The sequence below is a fragment of the Eutrigla gurnardus genome (assembly GCF_963514095.1).
Source record: "Eutrigla gurnardus genome assembly, chromosome: 15".
NCBI classification, from domain to species: Eukaryota; Metazoa; Chordata; class Actinopteri; order Perciformes; family Triglidae; genus Eutrigla; species Eutrigla gurnardus.
The window spans coordinates 3,687,322-3,709,380 of NC_139938.1; the positions used below are offsets into that span (position 1 = coordinate 3,687,322).

Here is a 22,059-nt window from a genome sequence, read left to right on the forward strand (position 1 = left end):
CAAGAAATGAGGTATTTCTACTTTTTCAGGGCAAGTTTACGTTATTTTTTCTAAAAGCATCCCAATTTCCTAACATGCATACATGTTGGAAAAGTGTATAAATAGCATGTTTACGTATCAAACCTTTAAAAGATTAATCGAGCGTCATAGTTTACATTACATGCTAATCTGTTATTACATGATGCACTCATGGTTTTCTTACATTTGCTGATTTAAATGTTATGTGCGTTATGAGTTGTCCACGTCCCGTATGCCAAAAAGGAGAACAATTTATGGCCGTTCTAAACTTGTCGTTTTTTCTTCTTTTCTTTTTTACAGAAGGACAACACGGTGGCTGGATAATACCACAGTGACGGACCCTCAAAGAATTGTAGCCCCTCGTCACAAAATGATTCCTGTTGAAGATATTCTTTGTTGTCAACATTCGACGGAACGAATGAAGACGTCCTCTCAGTCACCAGCAAGAGTCGACTGCTGGAGATCAGGGGGTGAGAGTGCAGCTCCCTTTTCTCCACTTCGAGAGTTAGACTGTTTGTGTTTTTGGCCCACTCATTTAGTTTGATAAACAGCCACGAGATGGACGAGAACATGTGTAAATACCTTGCATTGGAGTAAGTCTGTATTTTTGCATCAGTCAAGTTCATTTCTGACTGAAGTCGTTTGATATTCAAAGCTGTATGCAGAAAAGCCCACTGATACTGTGAGTGGATCACAGTTCATGTGATCAATAGCTTTATTTTCTATTTTCCTTGTTTTGATGATTTATGTCAAACTGCCTGTTGCACCATAATTTTCTCTGCTCAGATTTCTTAGTTTCTTTCTGCCATGTGTTCAGTATTGTGTGTTTTTTCTGGACATTTATTCATTTTCAATGAAGTAGTGAGATCAAAGCCAGCTGAAAGAAACAGAATCTCAACTGCATATTATAATGAATGTATCATCTGAGCTTACCTTCTACTTAGTGTCCCCCAGCAAAGTGTGGCTCACCAAACAGACTCCCTTGTAGTTAATTCAGTATTTAGAATCATGTAGATCATACTCACATCTGATAAATTATGTTTCTGCTTTATGTTTGTGGCTGGAACCATATGCTTGTTAATGGTGGCAATCAATAGAGAGCAGCCATTTGGTCCATGTATGAGGTTTACAGCATTAGGGTTAGAAGGGCCTTTATGTTGACTTTAGTTTTCCTTTCCCAGTCTGTTTTTTTATATAGTTGACTAAACAAAGAGCATTCCCATGATTTGTGTCTGAGGAGCATCTACTACTATTAATGCCTTCAAAAAACCTTTAGGAAAGAAAAGCCTCGTGTGTATTCAGTTAAAACCTGCAGCCCGAATGACCTTGAACAAGTAAGATTTAGATAATAAGAACAAAATGCTCTGCTATTTAGCCAAAAATAATATGTAAGCATCTGGTTGAGGTAAAATAGTTGGCCTATAAGTGCATGTTTTCTCATTGGAGTCTGAGCCACCTGTTAAAGCATGCTCTCTTTTGTTATCAGTGTTAGCGTCGGGAGATTGGAAGAAGAACTGAAGTCCCGACTATTCTTTGGTGCAGAATACATGTCTTTGCACAAAGTAATCACTAGTGATGATTGCAATCATATTTATAGTATTATTGAGGTTATTTACATCGCTATATAACAACAACATGAATATTTACACCATTTTATGATTATTATGATTAATAATAATCATAATAATAATAACATATTATCATTACAGTCATGTTTTTGTATTATATTTAATATTATAGTTATTAATATTGGTATATTTTGTATTGGGTATTATAATAATGTATACATAATATGTTAATATTAACAGCTAAAATAATAGTTATTGTTATTACTATTATTATTATTATTGGTTTAATTCATCTTAATGCTGTTAACAGTAAACAGCCTCATATTTTCAATCATTTAGTTTCCGATCACAAAAACTCTTTTTCAGCCACATATTGAATATACTTATACTATATATGTGTGAAGTCAAAACATTTTAATTTTTTTTAGAATTTTAACATTGGCTAATTTAAACAGGATTATTGCTTGGTTTAAATCAATGATAAATCCTTATACTTTGAATTTTCTTCCCCCTCAGTTGGTGCCAACGACGTCATCGGCCGTCCTGCACGAGGTGGACGTGAGTATGGACTCGTGGATGAGGTAGGTCAGGTTGGGTTTTTTTGGAGACTTCTCCGAAGATGAGGACAGCGAGCAGGAGGACGTTCAGGACGATGGATGGACGAGCGATGATTCTGGCTACAGCTTCATGTTTGAGGCTTCTGATGACGAGGATGAAGAGGAGGAAGTGGATGAAGACGAAGATGATGACTTCAGACTTCAGCAGTTCACTCTTCTCAGCGTCTGGCAGGGATTTCGTAAAGAGATGTTTCCCGGTCGCCTTCCCTTTTGTCCTTCCGTCTCCGTCCCTTCTGGTGTGAGCCGTCCTGAAGAAGATCCATCCTTGGTTCCTCAGGGGCCAGAAGATTCCACTCCCTCAACCTCAGGCTGCAGCTCGTCCACAAAGAGAAGCAGAGAAGAGGACGCACAGGTAAGTGTGAAGAGGCAGAGGATCTCCGAGGACAGCAATGAAGAGGATGATGATGATCACTTCAGCTGATCGCCACGGAAACCCATTCCATGAAGCTCTCTATGCACTGTTCTTGAGCTCATCTGAAGGCCACATGAAGTTTGGAGGTCTGTAGCGATTGACTCTGCAGAAAGTTGGTGACCTCTGTCTGCGCACTATACACCTCAGCATCGCTGACCCCGCTCCATCATTTTACGTGGCCTACCACTTGGCTGAGTTGCTGTTGTTCCCAATCACTTCCACTTTGTTATTATCGCACTGACCGTTGACTGTGGAACATTAAGGAGCGAGGAAATTTCACGACTGGACTTGTTGCACAGGTGGCATCCTATCACAGGACCACGCTGGAATTCACTGAGCTCCTGAGAGGAAACAGAAACAGTCTGAATGCCGAGGTGCTTGCTTTTATACACCTGTGGCCATGGAAGTGATTGGAACACCGGATTTCATGGCAATATAGCGTGTCTCTTTTTAAATGATTTACCTTCTGAGTCATAGTTGGTGATGAGAAGGAGGGAGGACTACAGGACCAGATGAGAAGGATAGAGGACCACAGGACCAGATGAGAAGGATAGAGGACCACAGGACCAGATGAGAAGGATGGAGGACTACAGGACCAGATGAGAAGGATGGAGGACTACAGGACCAGATGAGAAGGATGGAGGACCACAGGACCAGATGAGAAGGATGGAGGACTACAGGACCAGATGAGAAGGATGGAGGACCACAGGACCAGATGAGAAGGATAGAGGACCACAGGACCAGATGAGAAGGATGGAGGACTACAGGACCAGATGAGAAGGATGGAGGACTACAGGACCAGATGAGAAGGATGGAGGACTACAGGACCAGATGAGAAGGATAGAGGACTACAGGACCAGATGAGAAGGATAGAGGACCACAGGACCAGATGAGAAGGATAGAGGACTACAGGACCAGATGAGAAGGATGGAGGACTACAGGACCAGATGAGAAGGATGGAGGACCACAGGACCAGATGAGAAGGATGGAGGACTACAGGACCAGATGAGAAGGATGGAGGACTACAGGACCAGATGAGAAGGATGGAGGACTACAGGACCAGCCATGACATGCTTGTCAAAAACTTGTCTTAATAACGCTCCAAATGCTAAAAGTTTTCCCAAAAAATTAAGTAATTTCTATATTAGACCTGTTATTTTATTATTATGTTCTCTTTTCAGGTAGCCATACAGATGCAAACGAATTTAAAGAATTTCTGTGTAAAGCCTATCCAAAACTCAGACGAGGGGGTGGATTTGAGTTGCTCAAAATCTCTGGAACAACACGCAGTCGCCACCTGATCCTCATCCCCTGTCCCAATGAGGGTTATCATGTAAGACACTTGAAAGATCCCCAAACCCAGATTGGTCATGCCACTCTTTTCATACGACCACTCCAAAGGAACCTGAATCTGGACCCTGTAAGTTTTTCACTTTTCAACTGGTGCAGACTGTGAATGACAGTCACATAGTTATTGCTTTTGTTGAATTTTTAAAATGATCTTGTTTGTAGGACAGTCCAGATTGCAGTAATGAGCTAATTGGACCACCTCAGAAATGTGTCGGGTGTGGAGAGGAGTTCCCTTTTTCACGCATAAAAGCTCATAGCGATGAATGCATGAGGTATGCTCTACAAAACTGCTTTACACTAGGTGTAAAGCATTTTGTGTGTGTGTGTGTGTGTGTGTGTGTGTTAAACAATTGTAACTATAGATGTCTTAGTGCAGGGCAAACATGACAAATCAGCACATCTAATGTTTCATTATTGTGGGCCCAAATATTAGTTATTTTGATGCCAAAAATCCCTCTGAAAAGCCATATTGTTCATACATTGTTGTGCATCCAAATGTGGAGGATATAGATCCTGGATATTGGTCTTGAGGGAAAGTTGAGTTTGAATGGAATTGATTAATTATATTTATATGGCCATCCTTTTGTACTTTTAAACTTTAGTTTTACTAGATTGCAGTGTTTTTGTGAGTGTGTTATGCAATATAAAATATACTAGCCAAACTAACAAAAATGACCTCTTTTTTACTCAAGACCATCACAGAGCAGTGGTGAGGTAGAGGTTGAGGTTGCCACAGAAAGTGCCAACTCCTCCCGAAGTGAAGGTAGATTTGTCAGCATGTTGACGAGACCACAGGTGAGGGAGACAACAAGGGCCAACAACTCAAACTACTCGGTGCCACCTCAGGGATGTGTGCCAGCTCCTGACATAGTTGATCTAGATCCCATTGAAGAGAGAGGCTTCCCTGGTTTGTTACGTAATTAAACATTACATCATTTATTTCAATAACTTGTTGCTCTCTGTATATTAATTGATCCAGTATTAATTTGAACATTTGAACAACTACTTTTAGATTGGCAAATTGCACCAAATCCTACAGAGGCAGTAAAGAGATTCAAAGAAATTAAGTCAAATTACGTTCTTTTTTCAACTTCATTTATGATTGATGATACAAAATCATTTCAGGCAATAAAATAAATGTTGACTTTCTTCTCTATTTTGGTAGCGTCTCCAAGCATCCTTGGGAAACTCCTGCAGTTCTGGATAGGGTGGAATGTGCTGCCCAGACACTTGGATGTTAACGTGGTGGAGAGCAACTTCCCCAGTTCTTCCACCTGCTTAAACTTCCAGGACATTACAAAGAGTCCTCTAACTTTGAAAGAGACATTCTTGCTGCTATTTGTAGCACTGACACTGGGTTTGGACTGGTCTAAGGACACATCAATATATCACTGTACACCTTAGTGTACATTTGTTGTCCAGCAACAAAATTTGGATTGCAGCATAAAAGCATTTGAAAGAGTGATATCAACTAGGGCCTAGTTCTGCCAGTGTGTGTAACACTGGTGCATTAAAAAGGTCTGCATGCTTGTGATGTGGTGAAGCATATTTGTTATTTGCTTCATGCCTATACCATTGTCTTTTAGGTTTAATCTCACTGTTCACAATTGTATTAAAGCTCAGGAGACTGTTACAGAGACAAAGTGAGTTGTTGCTGTTCTTTATTTGTGGTTTTGTTCTGAAACAGGATGCATGTTGCAGTTTCTCGAGCCTTCTGATTCAGAGACTTAAGTCTCCAATCACATGTGAAATTAATACTTCAAAACAAGTTATCTTGATAACTACAGGACAGTTTATCATACAAGGCTCTGTTACATAACCATAATGGTTTTCAATGTTTAAACTTAATGGTTCACAAAAAGTTCATTAATAGTAATAGACATAAATTGCTTATTGCAAAAAGTTTGTTTGCAGTCATATTGTACAATGCAGCAAGTTTTATGACATCTGGTATAAAATAAAAATGCTGTCATTACCATTCTTTTTAAATCATTTTAGACACTTGAAACAAAGATATCAGAACTGCTAAACCATAATACCGGCTTCTTTATCAGAACGTGAGCAATATGGATTTACTGGAGCATTTCTGATAATAAGCTCACACTTTGTACATAGACATCTAACACATTGGACAGAGGGCAATCAGGGTCTGGTAGACTTCCAACTTCCTGGTCAGTCAGTGAGCACTGCAGCTGAACTTCAGGGACCACAACACCAGGCTGATGGTGACCACACGGTCCGGTCCAGTCAACTCCAAACTCCGTGTCAACCTGCAATTGCAAGAGCTGAGGTTAAACGGTAGGATAAAGGGTAAATCAAAATCAAAGTCTTAAAGATTTTTATGGTCAATATGTCTACAGAACTGTAAGCCATATTAATTCATTTTACAGAAGCTAGTTTGAAATATCACTTGTTTATCATCTGGGATTCTGTATCTATGCCCCAAAAACAGCTATGGCATTGGAAAGAGCTTGACTACAATTTCCAAGAGCCAATACATTAATTTTGAGAGCTAAGATGTATAATTTTCTCTCTAAATCGCTGCTCCTTGTTTGACCACAACATTGTAGCAATACCTTATTGTGTTGAAAGTGACAATGATAGGCAGTATAAATCCATCACATTTAGTTCCTGAACAACAGGCTACTATAGTTACATTTTGCTACTGATACATGCACTTTATAATGGACATAAAGTAGAGATAATGTTGACAATATCCCATGTAGGAAATTAAAAGTTAAAGTAAAACAGAATTACTGAATAAATCCAAACCTGTATGGGGCCCTGCTGCGCCTCATGCTCATGGCGAGTCCACAGTTGCAGCGGTGACTGGTTGCCCTCAGTGCGTAGTCTGTGGCAGTTCCAGCCACGCTGGAAAAACTGAAGGTGCTTCTGTATGTGGGGCACAAAGCACCAGTGCAGAGCATAGAGATGCATTTCATTGTCAGGATTGAGAAGGCCTTCTCTCTCAAGGTTGGTAAAGATGGTGTAGAAGAGATCAAGAACTCCCACATAAACGTCTCTCCAGAGCCTTTCGATTCTGATGGGTATAAAGGAAAAACTATTTATTCTACCTACAATGAACAAAAACAAAACATACAGGGAAAATACCTTTACCTAATACTTTTACCTACTGTTGGTGTATGACAACACTCCCATCAATGATAAGCACAGTAAATTAGAACTGAATTAAATACGTAAGTAATAAGTGATGTATTCAATATTCACTCTAAATAACAGTTAATGAAAAAGTTTAATTTGAATTCTCTTAAAGGATAAGTTGATTTTTTCAAGTTTGTCTTCAAACAATGCTCACATGCCCACATGTATGATGACAGAGTTTTTTGTTGCTGTAGTTGTTCCTCTGTCCATCTATACTGGCTGTGGAAAATCTAATGCTAACCATTCTATTGTAAGTGATGGCTGGCCTTGTTCTGTGACTGCTGAAGCCTCATATATGCTTCAGAATGAAGTTCAGCTGAACTACAGAATGAGGACTAGATTTGTCATCACTTACATTGGAATCACACTAGAATAGTAATCTTCTCCTGGTCAGTATAGATTACGGAGAGACAATTAGAGAACAACTCTTTTGATATTTACACTAACGTTAATGTTGAAAAGCTCATAATCTGCTGCCACAAAAGCTTGATTGTATTAAGATAGACTTGAAGAGACAGGTTAAGTCAGTTTATATTGCCATCTTTTACAAAGTGTTATTTTGATAAATTTTGAATGGAAGATTATGTTACCTTTGGTTATGGACACTCCTGCCAGCAATGTGTGAATTCCTGTTCAGTCCTCTATTAGCCACCATGTAGCGTGCAACATCAACATTTTCCCCGCCTTTATCTGACCTCACACGTGATGGCACACCATAGACATCGACAGCTTCCAGAAAGCTTTTTAGGACTGTTGCTGCACGATTGTTGGTGGCGGCACTCAAGTATACAATCAAACGACTAAAGCCGTCAATACCACCATGCACAACAATACGCCATCTGAAATAGATATGCATGAGAACAGATTAAGATCAGTACCACTACCTGCATCATGCATCTCTGTATGTGCAAGTTGAGGCCAGATTTACACAGAGCATACTGTATATGCCTATTTGATCAGAACTTCTTTATCTGAAATCTTTAACACACAAACATAAATAAAATCCTGATATACTTCTAGGTCACCATTTCTTTGTATTCAATCCAGCTCACAAAATGTACACCCACACCCGAATTTATACAAGGTTCTGGTGAGTATTTTGATTAAAAATAGCCTTTGAGGCCAGCTGCAAGTTGTCTTTTTTAAGAGTTTTTAGTCTTTGGTCACTGACATTTTCTGTTTTTAGCACTGTACTCCAGCATATTAGATTTCATAGAAGACAATGGCTGAGGTTAAAATGTCGAGTGCCACTTTAATTTGGGAATATTGGGTGCACAGTGTGGGAGCCGTAGCCATTTTAGCCCCTGTCAGACTGTATATACAAATATTACAATTTCAGTACTGTGCCAAAAACAGAAAGTTTATCACAGTTTCTAACTGACCTGTTCGGACCACTTTAAAAAGCCACCCCACCTAAAAGTTCAAAGAACCAACCAGCATTACTCTTAATTTTGATGCTGGTAGAAGTCAGTAAAACTGATTTGCATGCACAAGAACACTGATGGATTAAATCATTTGATCCATCCACCATTGATAAATCCCAGTCCGGCTTGCAGTGATACTTGTAGGTTAATTAAAATTGTAGATGAGCTTTTGTAACTGCTCTGGATATACACTAAACTGGGTAGTAAGTATCTTACAGTAGTAAAATCTACAATAAAGTGGATGCTTGAGATGGTTAATGTTTTTTCGATACCTTATCAGTTTGTGATTTCCATCGATGTGCCATAAACTGTTCGGTGCTCTAACAGAGTACTTCCTACGCCTTCTTGGGTTCAGCTGAAGGGTGCGCATCAAAACTCCACCAGGATCCACTCGCCGCATGGATTCCTGGACACGCTGTCCTATAATAGGCAAAAAAATTCACAGATATGGTGTACAGAAAAAAAGTTAAGCATTCCCCAATCTGGCAGTGAATTCACAAATACAGAAATACAGAAATAAATAAATGTAGGTGAACAGAAATGTAGAAATAAATATAAAGCATTTATTTATTTATTTATTCATTTCAGCATTTATTTATTTATTCCTGTATTTATTTATACATTTATTTATTCATTTATTTATTTATACTTAAGTCATGTTTAGTCCTCCATAAATTCTTGCACGGCTATGTTCTGAATTTCCTTGACTACCTTGAACATTTTCAGAATTTTCTGCAGTGGAGCCAATGGTCCTGTGCTGCTTCTGCTTCATGGAGGAGGACACTCTGCACTCTCCTGGGCGGTGTTCACTGTGAGCATAATACCTCATAACGAATTAGAAACTCAGTGCATGTTCATAATAGAATATTTATGGAGCTGTTCTTTAATTTCAGCGTCTTTGCTATACGCTATTTGATTGATGAAATGGTTTCCGTATGTGTCTTTGCAGGCAGTCATAAGCAGCAGGACCTATAGACCTTCGAGCTCATGATAAATAAAGGGTCTAGTGACAGCACACTACACCACCGCGCGGTGGCCGAGTGGTTAGAGCAGGTGCTTAAAGAATAAGTGCGCAATGCCCATGCGCAGGAGACTCTGGCCCAGTCTTCACCGGTTCGAATCCAGCTCGGATCAGACCAATGACGCAATCTGCGTTGCTGCGTCATTGTAGGACTGCTCTTTTTCCAGACGAGTGTCCCCGATGCAGCCTTTCTCGTCTTGGCTGCTCGCTTTAGTCCACTAAGTCATTTTGCTTCGTATTAGTGGCATTTTGGAGTGGGGATGAAACCCTCCAACGTGTGAGGGGCTCAGCAGCCTCTCAGGAAGGAAATTAAACAAAAGAGAGCATTAGTAGGTGAGTAGTGATTTACCAGAGGTAGGCCTATGTGCTACAGGCAAACAATCTTGTTGGCCGTCAAAGTTAGCTTCCAAATTATTATTAACAAGCTATTACTTTTGGAGAGTACAAATGAACGCAGGCAAGTTACAAGCTTTTAAGTTTCAAGCGCAAACTCACATAAAAACATCACCATTGCACATTTCAAAGTAATTCACAGTCACCTCCTATGAAGAACCAAATTGAAGGAGTTCTAACAATGAGCACAATCTTCAGTGGGCAAATCATTTACATTAAGAGCATTTTCAAATCATAAGAAATGTTGTAAACACTGGTGTGTTGTAGTTGATTTCATATCCAGTAGATGGCAGTGAAGCAGGATGCTAAGCTACTGAAGAAGAAGAGGCTGATCCAAAATAATCACAGCATCCGCAGCCGTAGAAGAAGAGCGTTTGCCGTTCCTGGGCGGTGTTCACTGTGAGCATAATACCTCATAACGAATTAGAAACTCAGTGCATGTTCATAATAGAATATTTATGGAGCTGTTCTTTAATTTCAGCGTCTTTGCTATACGCTATTTGATTGATGAAATGGTTTCCGTATGTGTCTTTGCAGGCAGTCATATGCAGCAGGATCAACTGCAGGGTGGTGGCTATGGACCTTCGAGCTCATGGTAAATGAAGGTTGTCACGGGAGACAACATGTAACTAGACATATTTTATTTATAGTTTAGGAAATTGAGATTGTGATGGAGATGTATTAGTTTGCATAGTTATAATGGGAAATAGTCTACTTAATGAATTAAAAAAATAAAATGTTGATCACTGCATCCTCACGATTTTAGCTCACCATTTGCATTCTGTAATAACGTAATATGCCCTTAACATTGATCTATTTCTAGAACATATTGTAGTTTTGCGTTTATTTCACAGACACTGTTCTGTGCACAATCTCAGAACTGATTGGCTAGCTAGCTAGATTAACCTGCAGATATCCAGAGTCAAGACTTCCCTTTCTGTGTGTTGCTCATTGTTTACAGTCCGATTAGCAACTTGAGATGCGAGACTGGAGTTGGAGTTGAGAGATGACGTTTTCAACTGGATTGTTTCACAAGTAGCAAGTTAACAAGCTAATTTTAAACCAATAAAAAGTTAAAGCCTTGATTGCACTTCGGCCAGTGTGTTCCCCTTTTTGCTCTTCCCATGGATTGTTTACCTGCAATCATCCAAAGCCTGCCAATGTGATTAGTCACTGACTACAAACGGGAACCAGAACATTTCCTGTACCAAAAGGTTCTGCATATGAATGCAGGCCCTTTTTTTATTATAGAGATTATACATTGCATCTTCATTTCTTTGGTGGAACAAGTTGTAAAATGTGCTTCTCTCATTACCTATAGGTGACACAAAAGTGAAAAATCCTGATGATCTCTCTGCGGACACGATGGCCAAGTAAGTTGCTTTGTGTGCAGTTGATATAACATACGCACTCACTCTCCACAGCTTGGCCTTGAATCACAGAAAAATATGGGAAGCCTGAGGGGACAGTAATGATCCTGCAGGACAGCCGACAGAATCGAGTCACACACACAGTCAGCTTACGTCCGTGCAGCTTCCCACCTAAAGGCAGGGTATGTTTGGTGCATCCTTGTATGGTCTTGCTTTCACGGCTCAGTCCAGAAGGAAGAAAGTCATTTGAGAGTTGTATGGATTCTTGTGATGGTGTGCATTTAGATGAATGAGTTGATAAATATGCTTTTAAAATGAAAATGAAGTGATTAGTCGTTATACACTCTGTCTGGAGGTCTCTGACTGTACACACAGAAACACTGACACATGACAGGAATGTAAAACGGTTATTCTTGCCTTTTCTTTCAAAAGGGACATTGGCAAAGTGGTGGAGGTGCTCTATGGGGAGAGCCCACCTCCCATCATGATTATTGGACACAGCATGGGTGGGGCCATTGCAGTTCACACTGCCGCTGCCAACCATATACCATCCCTGCTTGGCCTCTGTGTCATTGACGTTGTAGAAGGTAACTAACTGGAGACAGATATTTTTCTATTTATGACGCTTAATTAACATGATAAATGTTCGTAATTAAATCAAATGATCTCCGTATTAATCGGTGTATTCATGTCAAGTGATTGTTGTTTATTGCATTCAGGCACAGCGATGGATGCTTTGAACAGTATGCAGAATTTCCTCAGAAGTCGGCCAAAGACATTTAAATCTCTGGAGAATGCCATTGAGTGGAGGTAAACCTGCTTCGATGTATGATTGGACTAAAATATACTACTCTGCAATTTGGTCAATGGTAGCATATAGTGTCATACACATTATTTACTAAAACCGAAAAGAACCTCGCTGAAAGCATTTCCCCTGTGTTGCTTCTCCTTTGCCGTCAGTGTGAAGAGTGGCCAGATTCGAAACATGGAGTCAGCACGAGTGTCAATGGGAGGCCAGGTGAAAAAGAATGTCTTCTCTGCTTCTCATCTGTACGTTAAAGGAGAAATCCGGTAATTTTTGACCCCATTTCCGTTGTCCCCAGGGTCATCCCGACTTATTAGAAGCAAAAAACCAGACGACAAATTGACGTTGCCTAGTACCTGCCTGGCAGTCTTCCAGACTCGCTCCAATGCTAACCCATTGGGGCAACTTTACTAGCTGAAGCTATCGTTGCTATGTTGTAACATAGTCATACATATGGATATAACAGCTTCATGGATTTATTACGGACATGACGACTGCACTGCTCGGTCGTTTCTTTATGGATACAAAATCAAAACTACGAGGAAAACGTTTTCGTTTCTGCGGTGACTGGGAGGGACGACAGGCGCTCGGCTATCTACTGCTAATGTCTACGGGGTGATTTGAGGTGAATAACTCCATGCTAAAACACACATATTTATGTTGTTTTGCCACACTATTTGAGCTAAACGAGCGCCGTGGTGTCTCGTATGGACCCAACCTGTGTTGCATAGGTCTTGGAATTGGTTTCTGAGGCCCAGGAAAGCAGATAAAAGTTGCCCCAATGGGTTAGCATTGGAGCGAGTCTGGAAGGCTGCCAGGCAGGTACTAGGCGACGTCAATTTTTGTCTGGTTTTTTGCTTCTAATAAGTCGGGATGACCCTGAGGACAACGGAAATGGGGTAAAAAATGACCGGATTTCTCCTTTAAGGCGCCGTCTTCATCGACAGTTACTGAAAAATGACTAAATAGTAAACCAAATAAATCTACTGGACGCTAACCTGGCGGTGGTAAAACGTAGACACGTAACGTTAATAAATCCAAGCTTTCGGTGTCGTCTCTCCGGTGTTTCCTGCGCTGGAGGCTGCTGCTGCTGCTGCCGCGACGTCAGTGCAGACGAACTGTGGTGCTCAACGGTCACAACTCGAAAAAAATAAGTGCAACTTTTAAATATTTTCTCATTATCTGGTCAAATTAAAGTGACATAAGGTTACGTACGCATCAACTATAGACTGTATAAAATATACAAGACAAAATTTCAAATTAAGAATGACTATTTCAGCTCTGACTAATGATTATCCTTCAAACTTCAAATATGAATGATCACGTTATTTTCCCGAGATTCTCAGCTGTAAGCAGTAAATAACTGTGAAAAGAAACATTTGACCGTTGGGATGCTTGAGCAAGCGTCATGACTCCCAGAATGCTTTGATTTCACAGCAATACACTGTACAATCATAATACAGTACTTCACCGTTAGAATTTCACTGTAAATTTACAGGGAAGTCTTACAGTATACTGTGTAATGTACAGAAAAACACCTATTCGTTATTTTTTCTATATTTATTTTTACAGCGTGACACCGTGAGTGAGAGCGCTGGAGAGGAAATAGAGATACGCTCAGCGCGCCATCTTGTGGGCGTGAGCTGGCCAGTTCATGGGAATGATGAAAGTTGTATTCACTGACCATCCGTGATGTGTCCCCCTCTGACCCCTGAACCGGAACTAACGCTCACCTAATTTAATAAATGTGAATAGAACGAAACATCATAAACTATTAGAAAGTAACCTTGTAACGACTTGGCTGTCATTAAAGTCGTTTGAGAGGATGAGGTCCTGTATGTTTGTGTGACGTGCTGCTGCTGGTTCATAAGCACGCTGAGTCCAGGTAAGTTTCAATCATTTAATAACTTAAAATGATCACAGCTACTTCAGCGGCTAGATTACACACGCCTAAAGGATGGAAAACGTGCACTGGTGGCGAATATGTAACAAAGCAACAAACTGAACAAATGTGGTCAACAAATATTACGGCTACCTACACTCCTCTCTCTCCTCCCCCAGTGCAGGTGATCCAGTTCCCTATATCTCCTACGGCAATCATCCCCTGTGCCCACGTGACCCAAGCCCTGTGTATCACCGTGACAACCAGACCAAACAAATCAAAAGACAAATAATCCACCAGTGACACAATATGGCTCCTACAAAGAGCAATATGTGACATTTTTAGGAGGTATGATAATATAGTGAAACATTTTCTCTGGGAAGCGAAAAAAGCATGAATCAAATTGAGTAAATGATGTGCCCCTTAGGGAGAAAGGGGGAATAGGGTTACCAGGTCCAAGATTGTACCTCTTAGCATTCCAAATGTCAAAATTAGCCAAACACTGGAAAAGAGACGGGAGACACAGTCGACTGGATGGACAATGAGAAAAATGTGTGTTCTCTCTTTAATCCGATTGGCACTCTCTCCACAGGTAACGAGTCCAGCTCCATGTCCAACCCTTCAACACCTTTTGCTCTGTGATTCTCTGGGATGGCTTCCAGCACTCCAGGCCTGTTACTCAACCACCTTATGAGAGAAATCCACCCTTTGAACACAAAGAGACCAGATTCCCGTAAAGCAACACTGCTTCCTTCTCCGTGGCCACTGACACGAGGCAATCATCTCCATAAAAGCAGTGCAATAGTTTGTCCACCGTTTCCTCACTGTAGTGATGCCCATAGTCCTCTGCACACTTTCTGAGAGCGAAGTTGGCACAACTGGGAGATGATGTCGCCCCAAACAAATGCACCTTCATCCTATGCTCAGCAGGTAGTTGCTCCATATCCCCGTTTGGCCACCAGAGGAACCTGAGGAGGTCTCTGTCGTCAGGAGGCACCTGTACCTGATGGAACATGGATTCAATGTGGGCCATGATCACAAGATCAGAGAGCTGGTAAGATCAGGGCCCTGTAGAAGTTGAGCATTCAATGATGTACCTTGATATCTTGCTCCACAGTCAAACACAATTTTGCCCATCACCACGGTCCAGCTCCTCTTTGGGCACCTTCTCAGCATAGCCTTTAGCCACCAGGTCATTTATAAAGGTGTTATACTCAGTATGAAATGTTGAGTCCTTCTGAAACCTTCTTTTCAGAAAACACAAACGCTGCTCAACAATTCTTTTGTTATTTGGCATATTGACATCAATGTTCCTTAAAGGCGATGAAATCTGGTAATGCCCCTCCACCTGTTTTGCTGAGTTGGTGACAAACTCCAAGAATCTTTGATCCTCTCTTGACATTGCAGGTTGTTCATCAATGCTGACAGTATCTCCACTGTTTCCTGTCAGTGGACCATTGACAGTCCAGCCCAACATTGATTCCTATAAGAAGCTCTATTCCTGCATCAATCTGAGGTAAGTGAATGTCTTTCAGATATGACCATTGTTTAATATCCCTTTCAGTCGGAATATTTCCTCTGTTCACAGGCATGGACTCCTGCGTATAAGCTCTTGGCAGCTCGAGAAAATTGTCCCCCTCCAGTGCTGCAAACTCCAGTCCTGACACAATGTTGCTGCTTCCAACTTTCTCCTGGCCCATGGTTCGGAGGAGAATGCGGCCCTTCCTCCCTGTGAGGTGGAGCTTTCGCATTTAGCTCTCAGTGCAAAACACAGCAGTGCCCCCCTGATCCAAGAAAGCATAAGTGACAACAATTTTGGTTCCTTTATTAGATTTAACCTGTACTGGTACAATAGGCAGTTTGCAGTCCTGGTCTCCAGCCCCTGTTAGACCACTTGACATCAGTGCGTTATCAACACGCAGCTCTGGGCTCCTCTGCGTCCGCTCGGAATCTTTAACGGGTTCCTTGTGAAGTACAGTGGGATGTTTAAGGCTACACCTTGAGCAGGAAATCCTTTTACGGCAATCTTTACTGATGTGCCCTGTACACAAGCATCCAAAACAGATGCCATTTTCCTTCAAGAAGCCTATTTTCCTCTCATGAGGCATTCTTCCCATCTGTACACTAACGTGTGTCCTCCTCCACAGCAGATGCATGCTCTCCTTCCCGTTTGGTCAATTTCCTTTTCTTTCCTTGCAGACAGATGTTTGTTCTCCAGAGGGCCTACAGTGGTAGCAAAACTGCTCCCCTTGTTTCCAGGACGAAACTGTGGCTTAGGTTTGTTTGTTCCTCTAATCATAGTTATTGGTTGAGAGTCTTGTATATTGCCGAACACAGGATCTGTCATAATTTTCACTTGCCTTTCAATGAAGTCAGCAATATCTGTGATTCTAGCTCTTCAGTCGTATCGTTCTTGCAACTCACATGTTTGGTTTCTCCATTTGTCTCTGAATTTGTAGGGCAGTTTTGGTTTTGTTCATATGAAGTTGTATTCATGTTTGTATTTGTTTCTGTTTGTTTTGGAATAAATTAATCTGCATTGACATTGAGTAACTGTTTGGCTTGTGCCTTTTCAAAATATGATTGACAAATATATGAGACAAATTAAATATGACTGGATTCAATTTAAAAGGAAATGCCCTGTTATCACTGACTAATTCCACTTCAGGGTTATAGTATACAACCCCGTAGTGTGACCCATTAAGTATCAAGACATTCTGATGTATAGTTTCAAAATAAAAGCCCATCAAAGTGTCAAATATGAGACATATTACACATGATTTTGGGTTCAATTTAAAAGGAAACGTCCTGTTATCAAGGAATAATTCCACTTCAGAGTTATAGTATATGACCTGGTAGTGTGACCCATAAGTATCAAAACATTCTGATGTACAGTTTCAGAATAAAAGCCCGTGAAAATGTCAAATATGAAACAAATAATACCCACATTTATTACATTTGTTTGACGCCGCTGTTCTTACTGAGCGTCTCGTTGATGCCTTTGCGCTGTGAGCGATCGCTTTCTTGTTGACTTTTTTTTATTGACAAATGTAACGACTTGCCTGTCATTAAAGTCGTTTGAGAGGATGAGGTCCTGTATGTTTGTGTGACGCGCTGCTGCTGGTTCATAAGCACGCTGAGTCCAGGTACTATTTTCCCCAAAACATTTAGGAACCGGTGATACAAGCATCTGTAAAAACTAACAAGCAAATGAAAAATAACAATTGGGAAGAATAAACAAGACAACAGGAAATATTCATATTATTCTTGTTTATTAGAGTAACCCCTGAGTTTGACAGAAAATAACATGTAAAACATTCAAATACTCAATCCCTTACCAACAAAAATAGTGTGGATGGTGAGTGTGTGTGTGTGTGTGTGTGTGTGTTTGAGAGTGTGTGTGTGTGTGTTTGAGAGTGAGTGAGTGTGTGTGTGTGTGTGTATGTATCTGATGAGTGATGGGCTGAAAACATTTGTACTTTACGGACAGAGTAAATAGTACTGTGACTTCTCTGTTTCAAAAGGAAATAGCCTCCCCCATTACGCTTGGGGGTTCACAGAACCATGTTATTGAACAATACTGAGTGCTGGCCCAATAGCTTAAACATTAAACATGATGGGTGAAATTTGTTAACAAAATGAAATAAAAAATAATAAAATACAGCCCCTACAAATAAAAAGACTGTTGTGAATGAGTGCAGGTCAGGGTAGTGAATGTCCAACTCACACAAAGTCCCACTCAAAATCCATGAGCATCCTCAAGAGTGTGCACACATGTCGGGGATGTCGCCTGTCCATTTTCCCACTCTTCTTGCTGGTCACTTTCCCCCGCCGTGCCTTTGTCCCTCTCTCTGGGTTGATCCCAACTTAGCTTCTACAAAGCATAGCAAGGTAAAACAAGAGACACAAAAAAGAATTAGGAAATCACTTGTAGCATACCGTAAATTCTCAAATAGTGGCCGGGGCCTTTATTTACCTCACATACAGAGGATAACAGGGCTTTATTTGAAGCAGGCTTATATTAGAGACGGGCATTTATTTCTAATTCCCTCTGTTCCATAAGTCTCCTGTATTTGCTCATATTTTAGTATGAAGCTTCCTTATTGTCTGATCTGCGTCCAGCTACTGTCAAATTTGTGTTACTGCATTATGCTGTTAATACAAACTCAAGAATTCCTGTATATGTTTCAAATTAAAAGCCCTGTAGCATTTCAATGGACAGAATCCATTCAATACATAACGAGGCTTTTATTGTGAAACAGGAACGTGTTGTGGATAATTCAGTGACTAAAATGTAGCTATGGCAATGTGGCACTTCTACGGTGTTACAAAAATACAATTTGACTGGGACCTTTGACCTTCAGTGACTGAAATAGTACAATAACACTTTGCTCTAGAAGATTTATCTTTGGGCAGAATTGTGTGTCACTAAAAAATATATTTAATAATTTATATCTGAATTTGAATTGCTCCATCCATCGTCTACTGCTTATCCTGTATTCAGTTTATTGGAATTCAGTTCCAAACTAATAAATTAGTCAATTCAAATTAAAATATAAATGATTCAAATTCAGTTTGTAGTGACACATATTTCTGCCCATAGTAATCCAGAACAACAAAATGTTGAAAATAGGATGATTATATTGTGGAATTTATTAAATTAAAGTGATGGAAATACTAAATACATCAATCAGCTACCTACTCAGTTTGGGAGTCTGAGATTCAGAGTGGGGCCCTACTATACAGCAATACACATCTGACGCTAATGCCTCGATATCGGATTCAAACTTACCTCTGTATGAATTCAAGTGTGCAGGCAGCCTGATCCTGATATTGGAGGTTGAAGTTGGAGTAGCACGTGAAGACAACAGCAAGCCCCAAAACAAACGATGCTCCTTCACACACCAACTGACCCTCGATGCTTACATCTAACGCTGGTCACAAATCATTGGACCTGAAACACAATGAAAAAAGAGTTAGGCTGATTGTCACATTGACCATTTGATGTATTATCAGGTGGCCACTTGCTGCTATATTGTTTTCGTCCATTGCACTGCCTTTGATGTATGTGTTATAGAGGGTCAGTAGCATTCCACACCCAACAACGAGAATGCACATAGCGAGTGGGCCAAGCCGTCTCTTTGAGATTCAGGTTCAATAGAAATACTCTGCATATGTGCAGTAGTACAGTGTAAGTAAACATGTGGGACTTAGGGTTTACCTAGAATGATCAACAAGGGCTATGGCCAGGGCGAATGATGTCTTCACAGTCGCTGCTGTTGCTGACACCTATATAGGAGACAAAAACAGCATTGCAGTTCTAAGTTAATGTTAATATAATTAAACAATGTTTTAACTATGGTTGTCATCAATGTCATATTGAAAGAAATTATTTAAAAATTACACTGAGCTCCATTCATTGCATTTCAATAATTTCTATGTCTTAATCTGGAATAAAATTGACTACATCATCTATACTGGCATCTGCCTACAAAGGCATATTAGTACCACATGCATGGCCGCAAAACTGACAACTGAACATTCTAGAAACACATGCTAGACTGCTGCCTCGTCTCCCTTGTTGGTATTAATATATTATGCAACCATACAATATTATTAAGCATCTGACGAAGCGCTAAGACAGTTAACGCCTTAGTTAACAGTTAGCTAGCCTTTACATGTGCTGTGCTAGCATACGTGTTGGAAAAGTTGAGCTTAAGTTGAGAACTTGACTTACCATGGGGTACTCGTTTCCCTTCTTTGTCTTTTCGTCTGGTCTGGAGCTCAAAAATTAACTAAATAAATCCACTGGACGCTCCAAACTTGGCGGTGATAAAAAAAAAAGTCGGGATGACCCTGAGGACAACGGAAATGGGGTCAAAAATGACCGGATTTCTCCATTAAGGCGCCGTCTTCATCGACAGTCACTGAAAAATGACTAAATAGTCAACCAAATAAATCTACTGGACGCTAACCTGGCGGTGGTAAAACGTAGACACGTAACGTTAATAAATCCAAGCTTTCGGTGTCGTCTCTCCGGTGTTTCCTGCGCTGGAGGCTGCTGCTGCTGCTGCCGCGACGTCAGTGCAGACGAACTGTGGTGCTGAACGGTCACAACGCGAAAAAAACAAGTGCAACTTTTAAATATTTCCTCTTTATCTGGTCAAATTAAAGTGACATAAGGTTACGTACGCATCAACTATAGACTGTATAAAATATACAAGACAAAATTTCAAATTAAGAATGACTCTTTCAGCTCTGACTAATGATTATCCTTCAAACTTCAAATATGAATGATCATGTTATTTTCCCGAGATTCTCAGCTGTAAGCAGTAAATAACTGTGAAAAGAAACATTTGACCGTTGGGATGCTTGAGTAGCCTACGGAAGCGCATTGCATTCACTGGATAAAAAAAAATTAGACGCCTTATCTCGTAATTAGGAGAAAAGATCTCGTAATTATGAGAAAACATCTCGTAATTATGAGATCAGGAATCCCAACGTCTTGAGATGCGTGCGCAGTGTTGACATACTGATATTGAAACCATCCTCATTTCCAGAAACCTCAAAATTTCCCAGTATCTCAAGCCGAGAAGGTGGTAATAGCAGATTAACTGCGATAGCGCCATCATTGCCACTGAGAGAGGACTATCTTTTATCTTTTCTCATAATTACGAGATCCTGATCTCATAATTACGAGATCTTTTCTCGTAATTACGAGATCCTGATGTCATAATTACGAGATCTTTTCTCGTAATTACGAGATAAGGCGTCTAATTTTTTTTTTATCCAGTGAATGCAATGCGCTTCCGTACTTGAGCAAGCGTCATGACTCCCAGAATGCTTTGCTTTCACAGCAATACACTGTACAATCGTAATTCAGTACTTCACCGTTAGAATTTCACTGTAAATTTCCAGGGAAGTCTTACAGTATACTGTGTAATGTACAGAAAAACAGCTATTCGTTATTATTTTTTCTATATTTATTTTTACAGCGTGACACCGTGAGTGAGAGCGGTGGAGAGGAAATACAGCTCCGCTCAGCAGGCCGTCTTAAGAGCGTGGGCTGGCCAGTTCATGGGAGTGATGACAGAACTGAACACGGATGATCCGTGATATATTTTTCTCTCTGACCCCTGAACTGGAACCAACGCTCACCTAAATGTGTAAAGTCAATGCAACAAAACATTAAGGGGGGGGAGGTGGACTTTAATTAACGCTACACGAAGACGCTGTAGTCACGTAGCGTTATCTTCCCGCCAAAACTTGGGAAGCTTTCGTGCAGGTAAGATTTGGGTTGTGATGCTCTCTGTCTGTTGGTTAAGTTAGCATACCGGTAAGTTATTTTGTCTTAAACTGTATATAAACGTAACATTATCATTGCTAACACACTTCTGAATATTCACGTTTGTTTTGGTCGGTGAAAACCGCCGTTTGTTTTGTTAAATTTGACGGAGATTTTACCCTCATTTGCATATTTAACGACCTGCTGCAGCAGACAGAGAGCTCTGACAGCCTGTGTGTACCGACTGTGTCCCTCGCTGTCCCTATAGGGGACATCAGATGTATGGATGTAAGAATTACCAGACACGCACAGACATGCATGCACACACAGAGATAGACAGAGACAGACAGACAGACACAGACAGATAGACAGACAGACACACACATAGAGATAGACAGACACACAGACACATACACACAGGCCAAAATCCAAATCCAGAGGAGCTACAGGTAGACCGGCTGGAGAGAGCAACCATCCTTTTTAAACATTGAACCAGTCCGGCCCTCGACTTGTACCAAATTTTACATTTTGTCCCACAGTGTATTTGAGTTTGAAACCCTTGGTGTAGGGTAATGTAATGGTAGTTCAATGCAAATCAATGCAGGTAATTCTCTTTCACTATTTTCAGGTCACAACTCTAGGACTTGCTGGAGGTGCAACTGTGAAAGACACAGTTTGGGGCATCCTCAGACGAGCCATGATGAACGATCTGGCTCTGAAAATTACCTGGAGTGGTGGTAATCGAAAGCTGG

The 22,059-nt window shown here is 40.6% G+C and overlaps 1 protein-coding gene and 1 long non-coding RNA gene across 2 annotated transcripts in view; one reads left to right on the plus strand and one right to left on the minus strand.

Moving 5' to 3' along the window:
* Positions 1–16,377, plus strand: part of LOC311025298 (protein phosphatase methylesterase 1-like) — a gene marked incomplete at its 5' end in the record, with an annotated part of 249,179 nt that extends 232,802 nt beyond the window's left edge. The window contains 9 exons of the mRNA XM_084028148.1: positions 11,287–11,338; positions 11,768–11,922; positions 12,055–12,145; positions 12,296–12,365; positions 14,207–14,370; positions 14,615–15,076; positions 15,430–15,538; positions 15,611–15,758; positions 16,222–16,377. Coding sequence (XP_083884274.1) covers positions 11,287–11,338; positions 11,768–11,922; positions 12,055–12,145; positions 12,296–12,365; positions 14,207–14,314 — 476 coding nt within the window. The 3' untranslated portion in view covers positions 14,315–14,370; positions 14,615–15,076; positions 15,430–15,538; positions 15,611–15,758; positions 16,222–16,377. The remainder of the gene's footprint in view (positions 1–11,286; positions 11,339–11,767; positions 11,923–12,054; positions 12,146–12,295; positions 12,366–14,206; positions 14,371–14,614; positions 15,077–15,429; positions 15,539–15,610; positions 15,759–16,221) is intronic.
* A 1,104-nt stretch (positions 16,378–17,481) lies between these two features.
* LOC311026108 lies at positions 17,482–19,855 on the minus strand. The gene is made up of 3 exons (XR_014598447.1): positions 19,244–19,855; positions 18,815–18,976; positions 17,482–17,896 (listed from the first exon to the last, which is right to left on the minus strand). It is a non-coding gene; the product is annotated as an uncharacterized lncRNA (long non-coding RNA).
* Positions 19,856–22,059: the final 2,204 nt, after the last annotated feature.